Raw genomic sequence first — 17,978 nt, 5'->3', positions numbered from 1 at the left:
TTACCTTGTAATACTAACGATTTGTATTTAGGTTCTACCTAAAAGTTAAGTCTAACCCAATTAAGGCCCTTTATTAGTATATAGCTAATATATTTAAAATATACCTTAAATAGCGCGTAAAGAATTCTTAAATTAAGAAGGAAAGTATAATCTAGGCGTACTAAAGACGAATACTATATAAATTTATAAATATAGCAGGCTATAGTATAAATAATAGTGCAGAATTTAATATACAAGATATAGGTAATCTTTAATTTTTAAAAAAAAAATCCTAGCTAATTTGTTATAGTGGATCCTAACCTACTTAACTCTAATATATAAGCTAGATACGTTAAAGAAAGAAAAGGATATAATATATATGCAGGACTTATATATAATTATTAATACCTATTAGATAACGGATATAAAGCCTTACTATAGTTGTTTTCAAGTGCAGATAGGAGTAATCCTCCTCCTCTTTAGTGCTACGGCAATAAGACCCTAAGCTCTTATTAAAAGTTTAAGCGCGAGAGGCTCTAATAAAGCGCTTTTATATAAATATATTATAATCCTAAAAGTTTATAATATAAAAAACTTCAATTAAACTATAACTGTTACCCTTGTAAGTCTTATATATATTAAGAATTCTAAAGGTATAGGTAGATGGTATATAGCGACGTTAATTAAAGATAGCGCGAATGGTGTTAATAGACCTATAGTAAGAGGTTTATTTTCCGTCTTAAAAGCATCTTAGCTTTTTATATTCTATCCTATCTTATAAGCCTTACTATTACGGATAATATATTTTAACGCCATTACACTTTACCAAAGAAGATTTTTAGACTTAAAATCCTAGCAAAAAAAAAAAGTCTTAAAGTAAAGTTTAAGAAGGAGATAGAGAAACGACCCATCTTTTAAGATATTAAGATAATGGCTAGTTATAGGGGAGTGTTAGACACTAAAGCGTTCCCTTACCAGAAATGCCGTAATTACTATATATAGTTAGGCCGAATGGCTAGGTTTAAATAATTACTTAAACTTTACTAGCTACGATAAGCGTTTAAAAGGAAATTAAATAGTAAGTATCTAATTTAATATAAATATATATATTAACTAAGTTTTCTAGGCGCCCTTACTTTAAAAGAGCAAAATTAGATAATAGGTTATTACGGCGATACCTACTAACGGTTTTATTTACCTAATTTAATTAAGTGTAATTTCTAGTTAATCTACTTTAGGACTCTATTATAGGATAACCTTATCTAATATACCGCGTAGATAGGGATCTTAAGGAATAAGCGGGCCCCTATAGGTCTAACTAATAAGCAAAAGCTTAAATTCTAGCTAGAACTTAATTAACACCCTAATATTTTATAGCTTTATAGGAAATAGGAGCAATATAAGTAAAAGATTAAAAGCTAGGAATATTACCCTATTAATACCATAAAGGGAATAAAACTATATAACCGTTATAATAAAGCCAGATATAAACTTTATAGTATTATAAATATCCTACGTAAATAAAAAGAGGACTAGGTTATTTTTAATTTTTATAACGCCATTAATAATTATAATATTAAAAGATAGCTTAGTAGTAGCGTTAGGATGGAAATTCCTACCCGTTTAGCTATATAGTATAAATTTTATAAACATACTGCTATTACTAAACTACTATCTTAGGCGCTAAATAAGCTTAAAGAAGGACACGCTATAAAACTCCGTATAAAGTTTATCCGTAATCTTATTAAGTATTATAATTAATAAAAGAGTTAGCAGAATAGGATTCTAAGCAAGGCTATTAGATTTTAACTTAGGTCTAAAGTAGATTAAAGTATAATAGGCGTAAAAAGAGGTATAAGTAACGCTAATACTAGTACCTATTAATAGGTAAAGCAGTAAAAAGAATAGATTAGCTTAGACTTACCTTTCTAAGAAAACCTAGATAAGACGTAGAGCGCGGTCCTAATTAAGGAAGAGGGTGTTAAGATAATATAGCTATTATATCCTATAACGTTTACTAATCTTATTTATTTTATCTATATCGGTAATAACTAACTCTTAACGCTAAGGTAGACCCGCCTATTTACGAAAAAGGATATACTATAGAAGTATTTTAATAATCACGTTATAGAAGGAGTGTTTAGGTAGGGGTTCTACTATAAGCATCCTTATTACTTAGAGTAGATTAAAGGACTTAAGTATTTTAAAAATTACGTAGCCCTTATACATGGCGTATAGCATCTAATTAAGAGGTACCACTAGGTAAGTCGCCTTACCTATATAAGAATCTTATACTAACCCTCTAGTACCTATAGAAAGGTATATAACTGGTAAATTTAGAACTATACGTTCTTTATATATGGGACCTTTTCCTAGTTATTACGCGCTTATCTTATTATTCTTTACCATTTTTTATTTTATTTTAATCTATTATTATCTAATCCTATTCTAGTATTTAGTAGAATAGATATAATAACTAAGATTTTATAATTCGTTTAGTTACCTATTAGTTAGTTAGTTAGGGTTAATTATACTAGATATTTAGTTAGCTTTTACCTAAAAGCCTCTATTATAGGCAGCTGTAAGTATAGGAGATTAGGTATATATAATCGCTTTATAGACTTTAAACTTTAGCCCCTAGTATATAAGTTTTAAGTTGCTATATTTCTTACTTTTTATAAACTATGCTAAGCTAAGCAAAGCATTTTTAAATAATATGTTTTATTAGTTTTCTTTCCTAGTTCTAGTTTTAACTGCGTTTTAAGTAATATTTAAGGGTATAATTTAGTATTAAACAGGACAATTAAGAATAAGAACTTTGCTTTATTAAATATGGCTTTAAAGCCTCTATATATATATTAAGAAGTCATTATTAGCTTTATCTAATCTGTAACGGATTTAGTTAATTAGTTAGAGCTTTAAATATTAGTCGCTTAACTACGGACTAATATAACTTCTAAAGTTTTAGGTTAATATTTAGCTTATATATATGCTAAGCATTTTCCGCTACCCCTTTAACCGGATAAAGCCAGTTATATAACTAGAAAACCCTACTATCTATATTTAGTAAAAGTAATATCCGCGCTTTTTATAGATTATTTACTATAATGGTAACTTAGACTACTAAAAGCGGTAAACCCTTCGCTAAAACCTTAGCAATACTAATACTAAAAAGGGCCTTTCTTAACTTAAGGAAAGAGCGTAAAAATATATTAGGAATCCCCCCACTACTAGCCTATAGAATAACTTTAACGCTTAATCTATTGCACTATATTTAATAGCGCTAGCTTCTAACCCACTACGTAATAAAACCCACGCCTATAAAAATTAAAAAGTGCTTAGTAGCGTTAATACCTATTTAAACCTTCTCTACTATCTACTTTAGATATTTAAACTCCTTTATCTAATCTTTAGAGATTATAGTATAGCAGATTTTAGAGTTAAGAGTTAATTTAATTGCGATATAGTTAGTATTTAAACCAATAATATAAATACGCTATTGTAATATTAATTAATAATTTTTAAAATTAGTCTTTTACTTACCCCTTTATTAACGTTAAAAAGTTATTTAGTTAAAACACTTTCCTTAAAATTAACTTAGCTAGTAAATGTATTATAGAAATAGAAAAAATCCAGGTCCTATATCTAGCTATTAAATTCCTTTACTAATCTACTATAGTTAAGCAATTCCCTATACTAGGCTTCTCTATCCTATATATTAAGTTTAAGGGTAGATTTACGACTTAAAGCTATATATAGGATTTCGGATATTTTGTTAAGCAATAGGGATATTTAATTAGAATTAATAAATAGCCTAAAAGGGGAGAACTAGGCGCTACTAGTATATCTAAAAAGATAAAGGTATTAGCAGCCCCATCTTAGTATAGAGAGGTGCGGTTTTTACTTACCTAAAAGTTAAGTGTAGTTAATAGTAATAAGGTCTTTATAAGATAGGATTGATAATCCTTAGGAGTCTATTATATATATAAAAGACTTAATTAGCCGAAACCGGCGCCCTTAATGCCGTATTATAAATAGTAAGATATAGGTTGCGGTATAAACTGTAACGGAACCTTATAGCAAGGACTATAATAGGCTCGTTAATGGGCTAGGTATATAGGTAATGTAAAGATAAAAGTTAACAACGTAATAATAACTGGTGGAGTAGTTGCCTAACAGATTAACTCTAATTATATTCTAAGAATTACTATAAAGGAGAGAACTATCTAGGTAGGGACTGTGGTCCTTTAAATATACAACTATAATCCTAAGAAATCCCCTTTATATATAAGGTACGTGTTATACGTGTTATATATACATTCCCTTTATACACTATATACACTATGTATAACGTTATATAACCTTAGTTACTATTCCTTATTATATAGCTCTATCGGCTCTATTTTAGACCGTGCCTAAATTAACTAACTAGCTTCTTTCGACTCTTCTCTAAGTAGTCGTAATATTATACTTAAAGCGTCTATAATACTATCTCCCTTCTCTTTATCTTTATCTTTAAAGATTCCTAATATCTCTAAGTCGTTTATTAGAGGTATAATGTCCATCTAATTAATTTAGTTAATATTATTACTTATAATACCTAAAGTCCTTTCTTTTTCGTAAGCGCAACGTCGTGCTTATACGGTTGCTGCGATATTATCTCTTAATAAGATTATGCCGTCTCTATATTCTCGCTGTTTAAAAAAGGGGTTAGTTTATATTATATTGGCAAGCCCTTCCTCCTAGTAACCCTCTTCTTGTTTAGAGTGTACTAAAGTAAATATTTATTTGTCCTATAACGTTTACTCTATCTCTAATATTAAATATATACAACCTATTATCCTTAATAGCCGTCTAGTTCCCTAATTAATTTATCTTAGGGTTTTGTGTTTAATTAGCTGCTATAAAGCTTAATAGTAAGCTGTCTTAAGCTCTTACTAATTTAGAATATTCTTAGGACGTAGAGTAGAAGGCCTTAAAGGCTTATATTACGGCATCCGCTTAGCTACTCCATCTTAAAAAGGTTTATAAAAAGGTCCGTTTTAAAGAGTAGAAGCTTATAGAATAAGGTTTACAGGAACTTAGTAATAAAAAAACGAATTCTCTTTTAATAAAGAAGGAAATAGATCTAAGTAGTTTAGTAACTGATTTTCTTAGGTCCCCCTTAGGTAACTCATTTTTTAATAATTCTTTTTTATTAATATTGCCTAACCTAATCTCTTCTAATACTCCTATATCTTTCTTATAGCATTTTTTTTAAATTTTCTAATAGTTCCTAGGTAGTCTTATTATAGCCTATTTACTTAACCTCGTACTATATTTTATCGTCAATATTCTTATAACTAATAATCTTTAAAACTTACTATTTATCTTCTTCCTATCCTCTATATATATCTGCTTTATAAACTAGTGGCTTAATATTCCTATATACTGGCTCTAGCATTATAATGTATTATATAGGGTAGATCTTTATCTTAGCTAATAAGTTTAACTTAAACGTAATTAGTGAAATTCTTTATATAATTTTAAAAGGTCTTAGTTTAACGTAGTCCAACTTCTTACTTAGTCGTTAACTTTTAAAATTTTTATATAGTAACTATATTTTATCTCCCTCCTTAAAATCTAGTCCCTTAGATCTCTTAGCGTTATAGTACTTTTTTATTCTCTTTTATACCTTCTTTACTAATTCCATAAGGTCTATATAAAGATTTATTAATATCTTTATTCTTTCTTTAGCTATATTACTTATTTTCTTTGCTTACCGTAGTAATAATAATGTTCTTGGTTTATATCCGTAATTTGCCTTAAATAGTAATATATATATTCCTTCTTACGGTGTTGCGTTATATATAAATTATATAACTAGTTATATTTCAATAATTTAATTTCGCGATGCAGATGCAAACAACTTAAATTCACGTGATGTTCTAACTTAATCAGGAAGGAACTAAACTCAATCAATGGGGGTGGGGTCTATAATTAAATAGTCGAGGGTGGGCACGTGCACACGCAGTCTTCGACAGACTTCGGCAGAATTCGATGAAGTGGCAGAACTTGGCAGAATTCGCTTCAAGCGGTTTTCATCTATCGAGCGTTTCACCGAGACATTTCATTGGCAGAACTCGGCAGAATTCGATCGAGTTGGCAGAATTCGGTAGAATTCGGCAGAATTCGACTAAAGCGTCGGTTTTCATCTGTCGAGTGTTTCACCGAGACATTCTTACTGTGACTGGGCTAGTTCCGTTACACTGCCCTATAATCTGCTTCTAAAGTGATTATTATATTTTTATTGAAGGAGAGTCCACCTTTAGATGATTAATGACCATGACAAGGCTATGCTCGAATATATGAAACTCTGTGGAAAACCAGAGCGGGGCATACGCTGCAAATGCTCTCGAAAAAGAAAAAATAAGGGGTCGTTCGGTTGCAAATGAGCTCAAGATCATAATCTGTTCGATCTGTGCGCCTTTTAGTGTCGCCCGTTTCGTAATTAGTGGCGGCTACTACCGTGGCTCAGTTGAATCTGTAATTGAGTCGACCGTTCGGTAAACCTCCAGATTGGTAGGCGATTTGAGTGACCCCCTCTGCCACTAGGCCTCTATCGCGACTCCCTGCTTTGGTGTAGTATGGAGCCTCCTCCACGGCCAACACCCTCTCGCCGGTCGATCTTTTCTACACCTGCGCCAACCTCCCGTACGAGCCGCAGTACGAACCCCCCCCCCCCGGAAATAAGCTCATCGTGATCACGAAGGTTAAGATAATGACAACATAAAATAAGGCTTACAACTGCGACAGCAGTATCACAACTGGGGCGTGTGGAGTCGCCATATCATAAGAATTCGTCACTTTGGCATGTATGCGAAAGCTCCGGGGTCAATATGGAATATATAGAACGTATTGAAGCGGTGCCAAGAGCCTCATTTCAACTACTGTATACGGTATAGCTTGCAAATTTGCTGCGCTTACCAATATGGAGGAGCTCCATATTCAAAAGTCGTCAGATCTACCGAACAACAGCCTCATATTCAGATTTGAGCTCCAGATCAGTTACATTATGGAGCCTCAATATGAAGTTGCAACCGAACGATCCCTAATCCGGACACCATCAAATCCGAATATTATCCACTTCGAAGCTTCTGAGAGGTCCTAAAGAGGATATCCAAGGATGCCACACCCTTATCTGAAACATGTCAAGCCCGAGGTGGTGACTTGCAATCGTAGATGGTCGATCGGTAAGAGTAGTCGAAGATTTGCGAACGGGAAGGAGGGTTGGGTGTTGGAGTGAACGAGTGGCAAAACGGCGCCGATCAAACAGTCTGTATGGCAATTTGACCCTGTGCATCGAGTTGTGGGGTAAAGCGAGAAGGCGAAAGATGACGATCGCAGCAGCTCACAAGGGCCCACCCTGACACGCTACTTACGGCACCTACTCGTGGCACCCACTAGTAAGCAGCGCTTACTAGTGGTCCCGGGCTCAATGCAACAACCGAGCTCAATGCAACTTTTATATTTGTATGGCGTCTCATACAAAATCGACCTTTTTCCAAGTTGAATAACTTAACAATACTACATAGAAATTATATAAGAATTTAAAGGCTTATATATAATCCTTTAAAAATCAATAATATAACTTATTTAAAGCTGATATTTATTGTATTTATTGTATTTCTATACTTTTTATTATTATATTTTATTTAAGGCCAGTAAATACTAAAACTTCTATAAAATAGAAAATTAATATTAAAATTAAGTTTCTTTATACTTATTTAGGTATAAAAAAAAGAAGTATATATATTTAATAATTTATTATAGCGTTGTTGTTGAGTTATTCAACTTGGAAAAAGGTTGATTTTGTATGAGACGCCATACAAATATAAAAGTTGCATTGAGCTCGGTTGTTGCATTGAGCCTGGGACCACTAGTAAGCGCTGCTTACTAGTGGGTGCCACGAGTACGGCGTAGCTGCTTCGTGCAGCGCAGCTACTCCACAGTTCCCCCGCTGATGGATTGAAGCTTGTCTGCAGTGAACGGCAAGGCCGGAAGCTGGAGCTACCATGCAAGTGTACCTCACACTCTAGCGCACATATTCGATTATTAAAACCGATCCCATAGCTAGCAGAGACGCTCTGCTATTTTCGTCCCTCGTCTGTCCGGGCTCCGAGGCGTGTTAGTGTTTGGCCCAAGATGGTGTGATAACGTCCGATAAGCTGTCCAAGCGCTGGCTCTACAGTCTTGGTCGACGCCGAACGGCTACGGAGAAGATTGCATTGGTGTGCATTTTGCCCAAAATAAAGGCTAGCAGTTGGACTCGGGACGAAAGAAGAGGGCTGATGGCTGCATGCGCTGTGCCTTATTCGCACTGACCCCCTCGCCCATTCACTTGGCTTGGCCAACCGAGCGTTCCGCGCAAAGCCACTGGCCCACTGATAACTGGGGTGAGGGCGAGCTTCCAGCATGGCGCTGTTCGAATCGATGAGGGCGGGGACCAAACAGAGGCATTCCCTCGTTGCCATCTGTACCACCACTCCCACCATTCCCGCGACCTTTCTTCCTCTCCAAAATGCTGCCCATTATCGTCCATCCATACCAGAAGCCATAGCGATTCTTGCGCTGTCCGGCCTTGATCTCATTGTGCATCTTTATTGTAATTCGCTATCTGCTATCAACTGTTAGCCCTTTGGTCCAGATTCCCAATTATCATCTGCCGATCCTCCAGCGCGGCGTTGAAACACTTGATGCAAAGCCCGAAACTGTTCATCCAGGTACGAGACCATGCATCATTGTCACAGAAGATTGCCACTCATGCTCACGAATTGCTCTTTCAAGGCTCGTTACGTCTTCGCCCGTAATATTGTGGCACTTCAGCTGCATCATCACACCTCTATTCACCCACTCTAGTCTTTAACGACTCTACATCCGCACAATCGCTACTGCAGCCACCCGCGGACTATTACCCTCTGATACCATTACATGAAACGGCCCTCCTGTGCTATTCACAATCCACAGCCTCCTACGCGGTTTTGAGCCCACTAGGTTGGCTTTGAGGTTTGCAGATTTTATGCTTTACCTTGGTTATGATGCGGCAAGCGCCCAAGCACTGAGGCAGTGAAGTGCTGAAGCACCAAAACTCACTCGTGCCCCACCATCGTTCGACCCATCTCACACAAACTCTCGTCCGTTCGCCACGATTCTGGCCCCCGAAATACCTAGATCTCACAAATATCGGTCGTCATGGCTGCTGCGGTAGCTAGGGCACCTCCTATGCCTGGACGCTCTTCGACACCACCTCCCCACCTTACATTAAACACGTCCTCACGAGGAACACCGGCAGCCGTTCCTAACAAGCACATTCCCGTTTGCTCTCCAGGCCCGGTACCAGTCCGAGGTCTTGAGACGCCTCCAGCATCACCGCCCTCCAAGGATTGCCTTATCGAGACATCGTCAATCACCTACCCTCCGAGCAGTTACTGCAGCGAATACTCTAAAGATCCACCTGTGTGGATGATTAGCGCAAAGAGGCTAGCACAAGCCTTGGAGCACATATCTACCCAGCCTCTACCTTACCCTGAACAAGTGTTTCCGTGGCTTCATGGCCTCCATGCGGAGAACCAGATACAACTTGCCTTTTTCGTGTCTCGCCGGAAAAGCATAAGAAAGGTGCCCAAGTGCATTCGAGGTATCACAATTGTCAAGACGGGTGGCGATTTGAGCTCGTCGAAGTTGAAAGGCGCTATTGCACCCGATGAATTACTCCAATGCAAGGGTATGACCGATGATTCTAACTCTTTTATCGAATGTGATCCCAGAGATGGCTTCTCCGTCCGAAACTTTCAAATTCAGGCTTGCAAGATGGCTATGGTGTCTGATATCGTTATCTATGGTGACGAGGGGACACATCCGTACGACACAATCGCTCTGGCTAAAAAAATATCCCGGGCTCAGAGGGCCTACGAAGTGAAAAATGGTGTTCAACGGGGTTTATTCAATACTTTCATGTTGGCCGGTAAGTCCTTTTTGGATAAGATGCCTCGCGATATAGTGAATAAATAAGATTTCGGATAAGAACGCTGACTCAGCTAGATCCATTTGGCCTAGTAGAACAAAGGTATCCTGATCTCGTAGCAGTAGATTCCGAAGGATGCATGACCGGAAAAATTATGGATTTCTGTAGGTCCTCTCATTCATATAGCAGTCTTGCTTCGGAGTTAACACTACCAGTTCACTGGGAGCGACTAGAGATGTGTGCAATGTCCAAAGCTTCCGAAATTAGCGCCAATGTGTATATGGGTCCTACTCCCGACACAACGATAGAATCGTCATCGGGAGATCAGGAATTCGATGTTCATATCGAAGCGAGCGACCTAGCCCACGTTCCCGAACCGAGGTATCTCAATAATTTACGGGCTGGATTTCGAGATCCGAACCATCTACCTCTACACATTGAGTTCCCTTCTTCCGGTAGTATCATACCTCCGACATGGTCTCATGCAGAAGTCGATAGCCTAATGGAGACATGCAAATGGATCTATGAGGTTGCGAATCCTCAAGAGGTCAACAAGGCAAAAGAAGAAAAAGATAGTGAGGGTGGCAGCATTGAGCTCGCAACTATTGCACGACCACAGAAGATCTTGATACATTGCACAGACGGCTACACCGAATCATCGCTACTTGGTTTAGCTTACTTCATGTATGCCGAAGGCTTACCAGTACACGATGCTTGGGTACAACTCCATCGGGAGAAAGGCCGCAACTTCTTCGCGTATCCAACAGACGTTGCGCTTCTGACGGCAATCCAACCTCGCATCCTCCAGGCATCACCTCGCTGGCGAGGAGATTTCCTATCTATTTCTGAGCCACAGTGGTTATCACGTATTGATGGCAGCCTGCCCAGTAGGATCCTGCCCTACATGTACCTCGGTAATCTTGGACACGCAAATAATCCTGAATTGCTCAGAGAGTTAGGCATTACACGGATCCTTAGCGTTGGAGAGTCCATCTCGTGGCCCGAGGACTTGAAGAAGAAGCTTAATTGGTCTAATGATAACCTGCTTTCTGTCGACCGAGTTCAGGATAATGGGGTTGATCCTCTCTGGAATGAGTTCGATCGCTGCTTGAAATTTATTGGTGAGTGGTGTGACAATCAGGATGCAGCATATTTCTAACCCCATGGTTATTTAGAACGCGGGAAATTAGATGGTACAGCTACACTAGTGCACTGTCGAGTCGGTGTCTCTCGCTCGGCCACTATTTGCATCGCGGAAGTTATGAACGAACTAGGCTTATCTTTCCCAAGAGCATAGTAAGTTAATATTCTACCCCTACGCACCCAGGTGCTTACAATTTACATAGCTGTTTCGTACGGGCCAGGCGCCTTAATGTTATTATTCAGCCTCATCTTCGTTTTACGTAAGTACATACTAATGACTTTCATTACGGATTGTTTGTTGATGACGTTGTAGATACGAGCTCCTTAAATGGGAAGAATTTCAGCGCCAGAAGCGCAACGAACCTCTCCGCCGCGAACTTGAGTGGGCAACAATTGCCCGAGAGATCGCCCTCATGAACAAGCCTTATTCGCGATAGAAACAGGCTTGTGGATACGCCTTCAATTTTTTTGACTTTTAATGATGCTATCATACGATATAATCACGACGATATGGCTTTTGATCACGGGCACGAACTTTCTGAAACTGGATACGACACATGTTTAGGATCGGGAATCAACTACGGCGTTTTATCCAGCATCTGGGTATTCCTTTTAGTGTCAGAAATGGCGGTGCAGCGAATGGGAGCGAAATGAGCAAGGTTTACGATCTTTTGTGGAGCTGGATTTGTTCAGTCATCAGCAGAAGATTCTGGTAATCTTTGCGTCCGTGTTTCACTTCTATCTCGCTGAAAAAGGTCTGCTCAGGACTTTTCTATTCTACTGTTGTATTTTTTCTCCACACTTTGCCTTTTTTTTAATTAGCTCATCTGGCTTCGATGGACCTGCTTTCATCTCTCAAGAAGATTGTGTGAACATTACGTTACGCTCGTTGAGAGTCCAAGGTTAAGGGTTTGCTTTTTGTTGGGGCTTTGCATGTGGAAATCTCCTTGCTGCACTTACTATAGTGCTCTTCTTATTAGATGTGAAATCAAAGGAGATTTTGAAGAATCGAAGAAGCCCATTCATTATGTGCTTTGGTCTAAGAATGCCAAGCATCAAAGCTCAACAATTAACACATGCATTCAAGGAAGACATTAATCCCATATTCAAGCCCTTCCCAGTACGCCGAACTCCGCATCCACGGTGTTCTGAGAATCATGCTGACGACGACATGTATGAAACAGCATAAGTAAATCCAAAAAAAACTCTACTTTTACGACTCCCCAAACCGCGAGTTCATCAACTCATCAACATGCGCTCGCTGCGAAGCGATATTTTGCGCTTCCTGCTCTTTCAAGAGCACAGCTAGCACCTCGAGAGGCGGGTTCAGACCTAGTCTGTGCGCGCGCTTCCAACGCTTCATGCGGGCGACACCGATGCAGGGCTATTATCAAAACACATCAGTATACACAGCACCCCAAAAAATACTCTCCAGGTAACCGCACAAAATCCACCGGAACGGTTCACCGGATTGGGAAAAAGGTAGGAAGAGTATACCCCATACTGGCCGCTAGTATCCCACTCCCTCAGCACCTTCTCATGCAAGCCCAATGCCTGCTGGTGCACGCGTGGCGCCATGCGCGCATCCTCCTTCGCTGCCCAGTACTTCTTGATGCGCGCTTCGGTGACATGACTCGCTTCTTCTTCCTCTGGCGTTAAGGCTACTGCCTGCGCGGCGGCTTCTTGCGCTGCTTGCTCGAGGATCGCTGCTTCGACTGTTGTCGGGGAGGTGGGTTCGGGGTCGCTTGGGGCTGAGAGATCTGCTTTTTGGAGTGAGGAGATGGGGTGGGCGAGAGAGTCCTTTTTTTGGGAGCGGGTGCCGCTGGTCGGTTTGGTTACTTTGTTGGTGGCGCCGTGGAAGGCGAGGGTCGATTGGGTGGAGGACCTGGTCGCGGGACCGGAGGAACGGCGCTTAGGTGGCATATTGAATCGATTGAGGTGGATGAGATGAGCGAGTGGGGGCGATGCTGGGGTAGTGATGAGGTCGGCTTGGGATAGATCGATGGTGGTGAGTGTGCGGAGAGGGGATGATGAAATGAGATCGCTTGCGTCGCCTGGGTGATCGTCGGCGCGCGGAAGGAGACGCGGGAGCAGGTGACTTTAATAGGACAGGGTCTCGACAATTTCTTGCCTGCCATATCGCCGTCTGGTTTGCTGCGACTTGTATTTTTTCAAAATTGCTTCGCTATTTTTCCTTGCGGCGAAACTTATCTGTCCTTTGCGGCTTTGGCGATCTGTAAGTGCATTTTCGTCTGAGCTCTCTGGCTCAGGCTTTGGCTGTGGCTCGTCCTCTGTTTTCGTGTTTCTTTGGTGCATCTTCTTCTGTTCTGCGAATATCTTCCACAAGCGTTTCTTGCTTCTGAACATCGGGAGAACTACCGGAAGCACTATTGGAAGTAACTGCCCCAGGTATCTGACTCGCCGCTGTTGCTACAATCATCCGAGGAATCGCTGCCGCTATCACTGGACTCGGAGGAGGGACCGTCGCTATCCGTATCTGTTAACCACTAGTCATCAGTATCCATCGTGAGCCTCAGCACGCCGAATGGGCCAGGGAGGGTTATTTTGTCCATCGCTTCGCGCTGTAGTTTCGATTCGAGTGAAGGGTGGGTTTGTGAGAAGGTAAGACTTCAGCAGAGGAGATGGGGAGCAGTGTCTTATATACATATTCTGTCAGAGCGCATCGAGTGTTGTTGTAAAACCAATCTCCCAACACATAACTTAAAACCAACTTACTTTCGACCGGCTACCTCTATCCCATGAAAATGGCTTCAGAGCCCCCCGCAGCGGCAGCAGAAGCCCTGATACCACAATTCCAACTCGAACGGCTGCTCAACCAAGGTAGTCCCTTCTCCCCATGCCTTCCCGCACATCAGTGTCATTTACCAGCCACAAACAGACCAAGCCGGGCGCCGCATTGTGCTCCTAGGTACCATCGCTTCTAAACCTGCCATCCTCCTTGCCGAGCGCGCCGCCTTTGCCACCGACACCGCACACCTCTCCTCGTTCGCTAGCTCGCTCGAAAATATCAAGAACCTGGGCGCCAACGATATCTACAACTGGTTCCTAGCGTCCTCGACTTCGACCCCGGATCCTGCATCGCAACCACCAGATCTCAAGCTCAATCTAATCTATCCGTGTGGCGAGCAGCATGTCAAGAAGTACTCGCAGCAGGGCATGCGCATGGTCACAGAAACACCTGAGATCTACCGCGATTATGTAAGGCCGTTTATACAGAAGAAGAGGGAGGAAGGACGGCTAAACTGGGTCTTTAATATTATTGAAGGCAGGACGGAGCAGGAGGATGTCATTTATCGCGAGCATGGGGAAGAGGGTTTTTTGCTACTTCCAGACCTGTCAGTACTAGAATGGAGTTTCGCTTAGACCCACGGAGAAATCGAGCTAACGAGAACTACCATATAGCAACTGGGACCGCAAAACGATGACGAGCCTTCATTTGCTTGGCATTGTTGAGAGGCGGGACGTTTGGTCCGTGAGAGACTTGCAGAGGAAGCATATCACATGGGTAAAGCATATGCGCCAGAAACTGCTAGATGCGACTGTCAAACTGTACCCTGAGCTTGAAAAAGACCAGTTGAAGCTCTACGTGCACTGTGAGTGTACCTCCTCCCCTGTATCTAGCAAGACGCTAAAGGTGGCTTTAGATCAACCCACATACTACCATTTTCACATCCACATTGTGCACGTGGCTTTGGAGGCTAGCGGTACGCAGGCTACTGGCAAGGCTCTGGGACTGGAGAATATCATCGGCCAGCTGGAAATGCTACAAGCAAAGCCAGCGGAGGTGGGTGATGAGGCAGGTATGGCGGATGTGAGCTTGACGTATCATTTGGGAGAGGCAAGTGAGCTTTGGACGGATGTCTTTCAACCTCTTAAAACAGGACGCAACAGAGAGATGAAATAAGTTTTCGGCTAGAAGTTAGTGATAGATTGGACAAGAGCTAAGCGCTTATCAGCGTTATGGTAAAGATTCCAGCTCACTACTTGGTGCCTTTTATATTCAAGAAAAATCTTCTATTGGGTTGGCTATCGAAATCGAAGATGAAAATTAAGTAGCAAGCATTCAGCACAGAGACTGCGCTATCTCATACTTCACACAAACTGGCTGAGAAACATTGACGTTGAGTGTCCCTTCGAGCAATATTCATAATTGAATATGCTCCAATCTCTCCTTCAATGCCCTCGAGTATTTTCAGATACCCAGAACACCCAATGCGCAGGTCGCATTCGCAAGACATCTTCTCAGTTTAGTAACAATTGTGAAAAGCTCCTCACATGAGTCATCAATATCACGACGCCTGCCTCTCACTAATATCTTCCCTTCTTGTAGCAATTCTCTTCCCCCTTTGCGTGTTCGTGGTACTCGCAGGATTCCCTTGCGGGGCATGTGAAGTCTCTTTTAGTTTTCTTCGCATTCATGAAGGCTAAAGCCACATCTTGGAGGCACTCTGCATTCCCAGCAGCCATTTGTATGAATGCTTCACTATCATAATATAAACAAACCTCTACAAACAATCGTCGAGCTGGTGAGTTTTGCGGAGTGTTCTGATATACTTGTTGGACCTCATGCGGAAATGTGCGTATCGTGTTCATTTTATTGATGATTGCGTCCATAAGGGCATCTCTGAAGTGCGAATCCTGTATTTTCTTCCCAAATATGTAGGAATCGAAAAGCAACCCCCACTCGGCTGTCGAGGACGTGCTTGAAGCGTTTTCCTCTTCATCTTCTGATCTAGTGAAGATATATCCAAAGTAGAGCCACATGTGGTAAATCGTGAAGATCTTCACCTTGTCGTCAGGGAGATGGATCACTCGTTCTTTTGCCTTCCGCCGCCCCCTTTTCATGATATTTCTGAAGAAGGGGGAATGCTCGCATAGGAGTTGTTCATGGATGTGAAAGTCCGTCGTAGGATTGCTGACTCGAACTGTAACGATACTACTAGTGATTCTTGATGCTAATTAGCTAATTGAATACCTGTGATGATAGTATTTCCTTACTTTACAGATTTTGGCATGAGTTTCCTAACAGAGGTAGTTGCGTCCGGTTTTCTGCCGTGAGTTAGCGCAGGTTGAAGTGGCTTGGTGGATTGCGAGAAACTTACCGCCGAGACTTTTTCTTGTGGGCTTTCGGTTTCTTAACTGCTTTGACTGCCTGGCACTGGATGGTCCTGGTAGAGGCTTTGTAGCATGGCTCTCCTTTAGAAGTGTGCTCGTGATATAGACAAGAATCGCGCACGAAAGGTGCCACACCAGTGTAGTCTTCGGGTGATTCGATTTTCTTATACAGAGCTCGTCCAAGTTCTACCAAAAAATCTTGATTAAGATCAGGCACAACATCATCTTCCAGCCATGCTTCGCCTCCTACCCAGACATATGCGTCCACCATAAGGCGTCTGATCAAAGCTCCTGGCGGTGTGTATTCCCATATTTCGCGGGAGTTTATAGAGTAGCTGTCGTCTTCCTCGCTTCCTTCAATAATAGCATCGATAATGGCATCCTTGAAATCGGAATCTTGGATCTTATCCCCGAATACATAAGCGCCAAAGAGTCCGTCGTATTCTACAGTCGATGTTTTGTCTACTTCACCTTCAGGCTTAGTGAAGATACGATTGGAGTAGAGCCACGCCACATAAACCTTGATATTTTCAGGCTTGTCATCGGGAAGTTTAAGAATACGGTCGTTATCTCCTGTCCATTTCTTCTTCATAGCGTTGGTGAAGAAAGGCGAACGGTCGCAGAGAAGCTCTCTGTGAACAAGGAAGTCGGTGGGGTCATCGGGGCCTACACGAAGCGTAATAATGGCACCGTAGATCCTGATTGAATTTAGAATTACTCTGAGCCGGTGAATTCAATCGGCTTACTTCGGAGCATTGCTTGAAAGGCTTCGTACGTTTTGCAATAAGTCAGGGTTCCTAGCTAGAGGTTAGAGAAATTTTGAGCGATTGCTGGGAACCTTCGATGTAAAATACTTGGGTGTTACAACCGACGGGGGAGTTATCACCGGCATTGCTTGTCGTCTAAAAGCTTTGATAGAGGCTTCCTTAATCGTTCGTGGTGTTCCTAGGACAATCCTTAAGCCTATAAAGATCGGTGGGTAGATTCAGTATACCATAGTCGTCAAAATCGTCAGTTTAAAAAGGTGTGCGGTCACGGCTCTAGTGGTAGGTTTTTCGCGACCCGATTTGGCTAAACTTTATATTAAGTCGGCTAACAAGATCTATATCACTAGAAGTACGATTGGAAGGCATGCTTGATAGTATTGTAGATTAAATCTATATAGGCTATACGCATACTTCTGATTCTGGTGTTCCGTATGTATGGATCACATACTCGATGGGCACCAGCGGGTTAAGGGATAAAGCTTGACGAAGGAGTACGTTGAGAGCTCTCATGGAGTCTTCCGACCCGTACTTCTCACCTTCTAAAAACAGAGAGCTCTTTACGCCATGTCTTTCACCTTCATTCACCATATGTTTTACCCATAAACTCTATGTGAATTTTTTCTCGTGTCGGTTCCGTTTTAGCCTTTGGGCGTGAGCAATGGCCGCTTTTACCTGAGCTGAGGGTGAGTGACCCTGAGCAGAGCCTGAGCATCCTGATCATGCCCTGAGTCATCATACTTCGGGTCCCATTTTGGCTTTACCTCAGCGGGCTCAGACGTGATTTTTTAGCTAGCGTCGGAATAACCTACGCCGTCTTCCGAATTGCGAAATCACGTCTAAGAGCCTTTGGCGAGTTTTGTTGGAAGCGTAAGCAAAAATCTTAGTTTTAGCGATTTTATAAAGGGATTTCCTCTACAACGTGGTAAAATAAAGTCTTTAAAAGTTCATAG

General features: G+C 41.2%; 6 protein-coding genes across 6 annotated transcripts; 3 read left to right on the top strand and 3 right to left on the bottom strand.

Moving 5' to 3' along the window:
* Positions 1-6,840: 6,840 nt before the first annotated feature.
* K441DRAFT_666479 (uncharacterized protein) lies at positions 6,841-7,350 on the top strand. Its single transcript, XM_067649667.1, has one exon. It carries the CDS (start codon positions 6,950-6,952, stop codon positions 7,127-7,129), a length of 180 nt encoding a protein of 59 aa, XP_067499873.1. The 5' UTR covers positions 6,841-6,949; the 3' UTR covers positions 7,130-7,350.
* Positions 7,351-9,210: 1,860 nt separating this feature from the next.
* K441DRAFT_579708 (dual specificity protein phosphatase-like protein PPS1) lies at positions 9,211-11,562 on the top strand (the record flags this gene model as incomplete). Its single annotated transcript, XM_067644340.1, has 6 exons — positions 9,211-9,982; positions 10,060-10,146; positions 10,198-11,103; positions 11,158-11,278; positions 11,329-11,385; positions 11,439-11,562. The coding sequence occupies 6 exons, from the start codon at positions 9,211-9,213 to the stop codon at positions 11,560-11,562; spliced, it is 2,067 nt and encodes a 688-aa protein (XP_067499872.1).
* A 476-nt stretch (positions 11,563-12,038) lies between these two features.
* Positions 12,039-13,154, bottom strand: K441DRAFT_643633 (uncharacterized protein). Its single transcript, XM_067646725.1, has 2 exons — positions 12,623-13,154; positions 12,039-12,509 (listed from the first exon to the last, which is right to left on the bottom strand). The coding sequence occupies exons 1-2, from the start codon at positions 13,046-13,048 to the stop codon at positions 12,339-12,341; spliced, it is 597 nt and encodes a 198-aa protein (XP_067499871.1). The 5' UTR covers positions 13,049-13,154; the 3' UTR covers positions 12,039-12,338.
* Positions 13,155-13,677: 523 nt separating this feature from the next.
* K441DRAFT_707870 (scavenger mRNA decapping enzyme) lies at positions 13,678-15,244 on the top strand. The gene is made up of 4 exons (XM_067653744.1): positions 13,678-13,966; positions 14,025-14,481; positions 14,549-14,739; positions 14,791-15,244. The coding sequence occupies exons 1-4, from the start codon at positions 13,885-13,887 to the stop codon at positions 15,048-15,050; spliced, it is 990 nt and encodes a 329-aa protein (XP_067499870.1). The 5' UTR covers positions 13,678-13,884; the 3' UTR covers positions 15,051-15,244.
* On the bottom strand, positions 15,053-16,097 carry K441DRAFT_246974 (uncharacterized protein). The gene has a single exon (XM_067640745.1). The coding sequence runs from the start codon at positions 15,989-15,991 to the stop codon at positions 15,455-15,457; it is 537 nt and encodes a 178-aa protein (XP_067499869.1). The 5' UTR covers positions 15,992-16,097; the 3' UTR covers positions 15,053-15,454.
* Positions 16,098-16,244: 147 nt separating this feature from the next.
* On the bottom strand, positions 16,245-16,967 carry K441DRAFT_580114 (uncharacterized protein; the record flags this gene model as incomplete). The annotated part of the gene is made up of 1 exon (XM_067644363.1): positions 16,245-16,967. A coding segment is annotated over one exon (723 nt), but the record flags the coding sequence as incomplete, so codon positions are not given.
* Positions 16,968-17,978: the final 1,011 nt, after the last annotated feature.

This window comes from Cenococcum geophilum, assembly GCF_001692895.1.
Source record: "Cenococcum geophilum 1.58 unplaced genomic scaffold K441scaffold_48, whole genome shotgun sequence".
Lineage (NCBI taxonomy): Eukaryota > Fungi > Ascomycota > Dothideomycetes > Gloniales > Gloniaceae > Cenococcum > Cenococcum geophilum.
This window is presented reverse-complemented; position numbering and strand designations above follow the sequence as displayed.

What these genes read in the sequence shown, in the direction of transcription:
- K441DRAFT_666479 (XM_067649667.1), top strand. Translation starts at nt 6,950, where the DNA reads ATGGAGGAGCTCCATATTCAAAAGTCGTCAGATCTACCGAACAACAGC.
- K441DRAFT_643633 (XM_067646725.1), bottom strand. Translation starts at nt 13,048, where the DNA reads ATGCCACCTAAGCGCCGTTCCTCCGGTCCCGCGACCAGGTCCTCCACC. An exon ending in ATACTAGCGGCCAGTATGGG is followed by an intron (nt 12,510 to 12,622) that starts GTATACTCTTCC and finishes TTTTGATAATAG; the next exon opens with CCCTGCATCGGTGTCGCCCG.
- K441DRAFT_707870 (XM_067653744.1), top strand. Translation starts at nt 13,885, where the DNA reads ATGAAAATGGCTTCAGAGCCCCCCGCAGCGGCAGCAGAAGCCCTGATA. An exon ending in CGAACGGCTGCTCAACCAAG is followed by an intron (nt 13,967 to 14,024) that starts GTAGTCCCTTCT and finishes AGCCACAAACAG; the next exon opens with ACCAAGCCGGGCGCCGCATT. An exon ending in TTTTTGCTACTTCCAGACCT is followed by an intron (nt 14,482 to 14,548) that starts GTCAGTACTAGA and finishes ACTACCATATAG; the next exon opens with CAACTGGGACCGCAAAACGA.
- K441DRAFT_246974 (XM_067640745.1), bottom strand. Translation starts at nt 15,991, where the DNA reads ATGAAAAGGGGGCGGCGGAAGGCAAAAGAACGAGTGATCCATCTCCCT.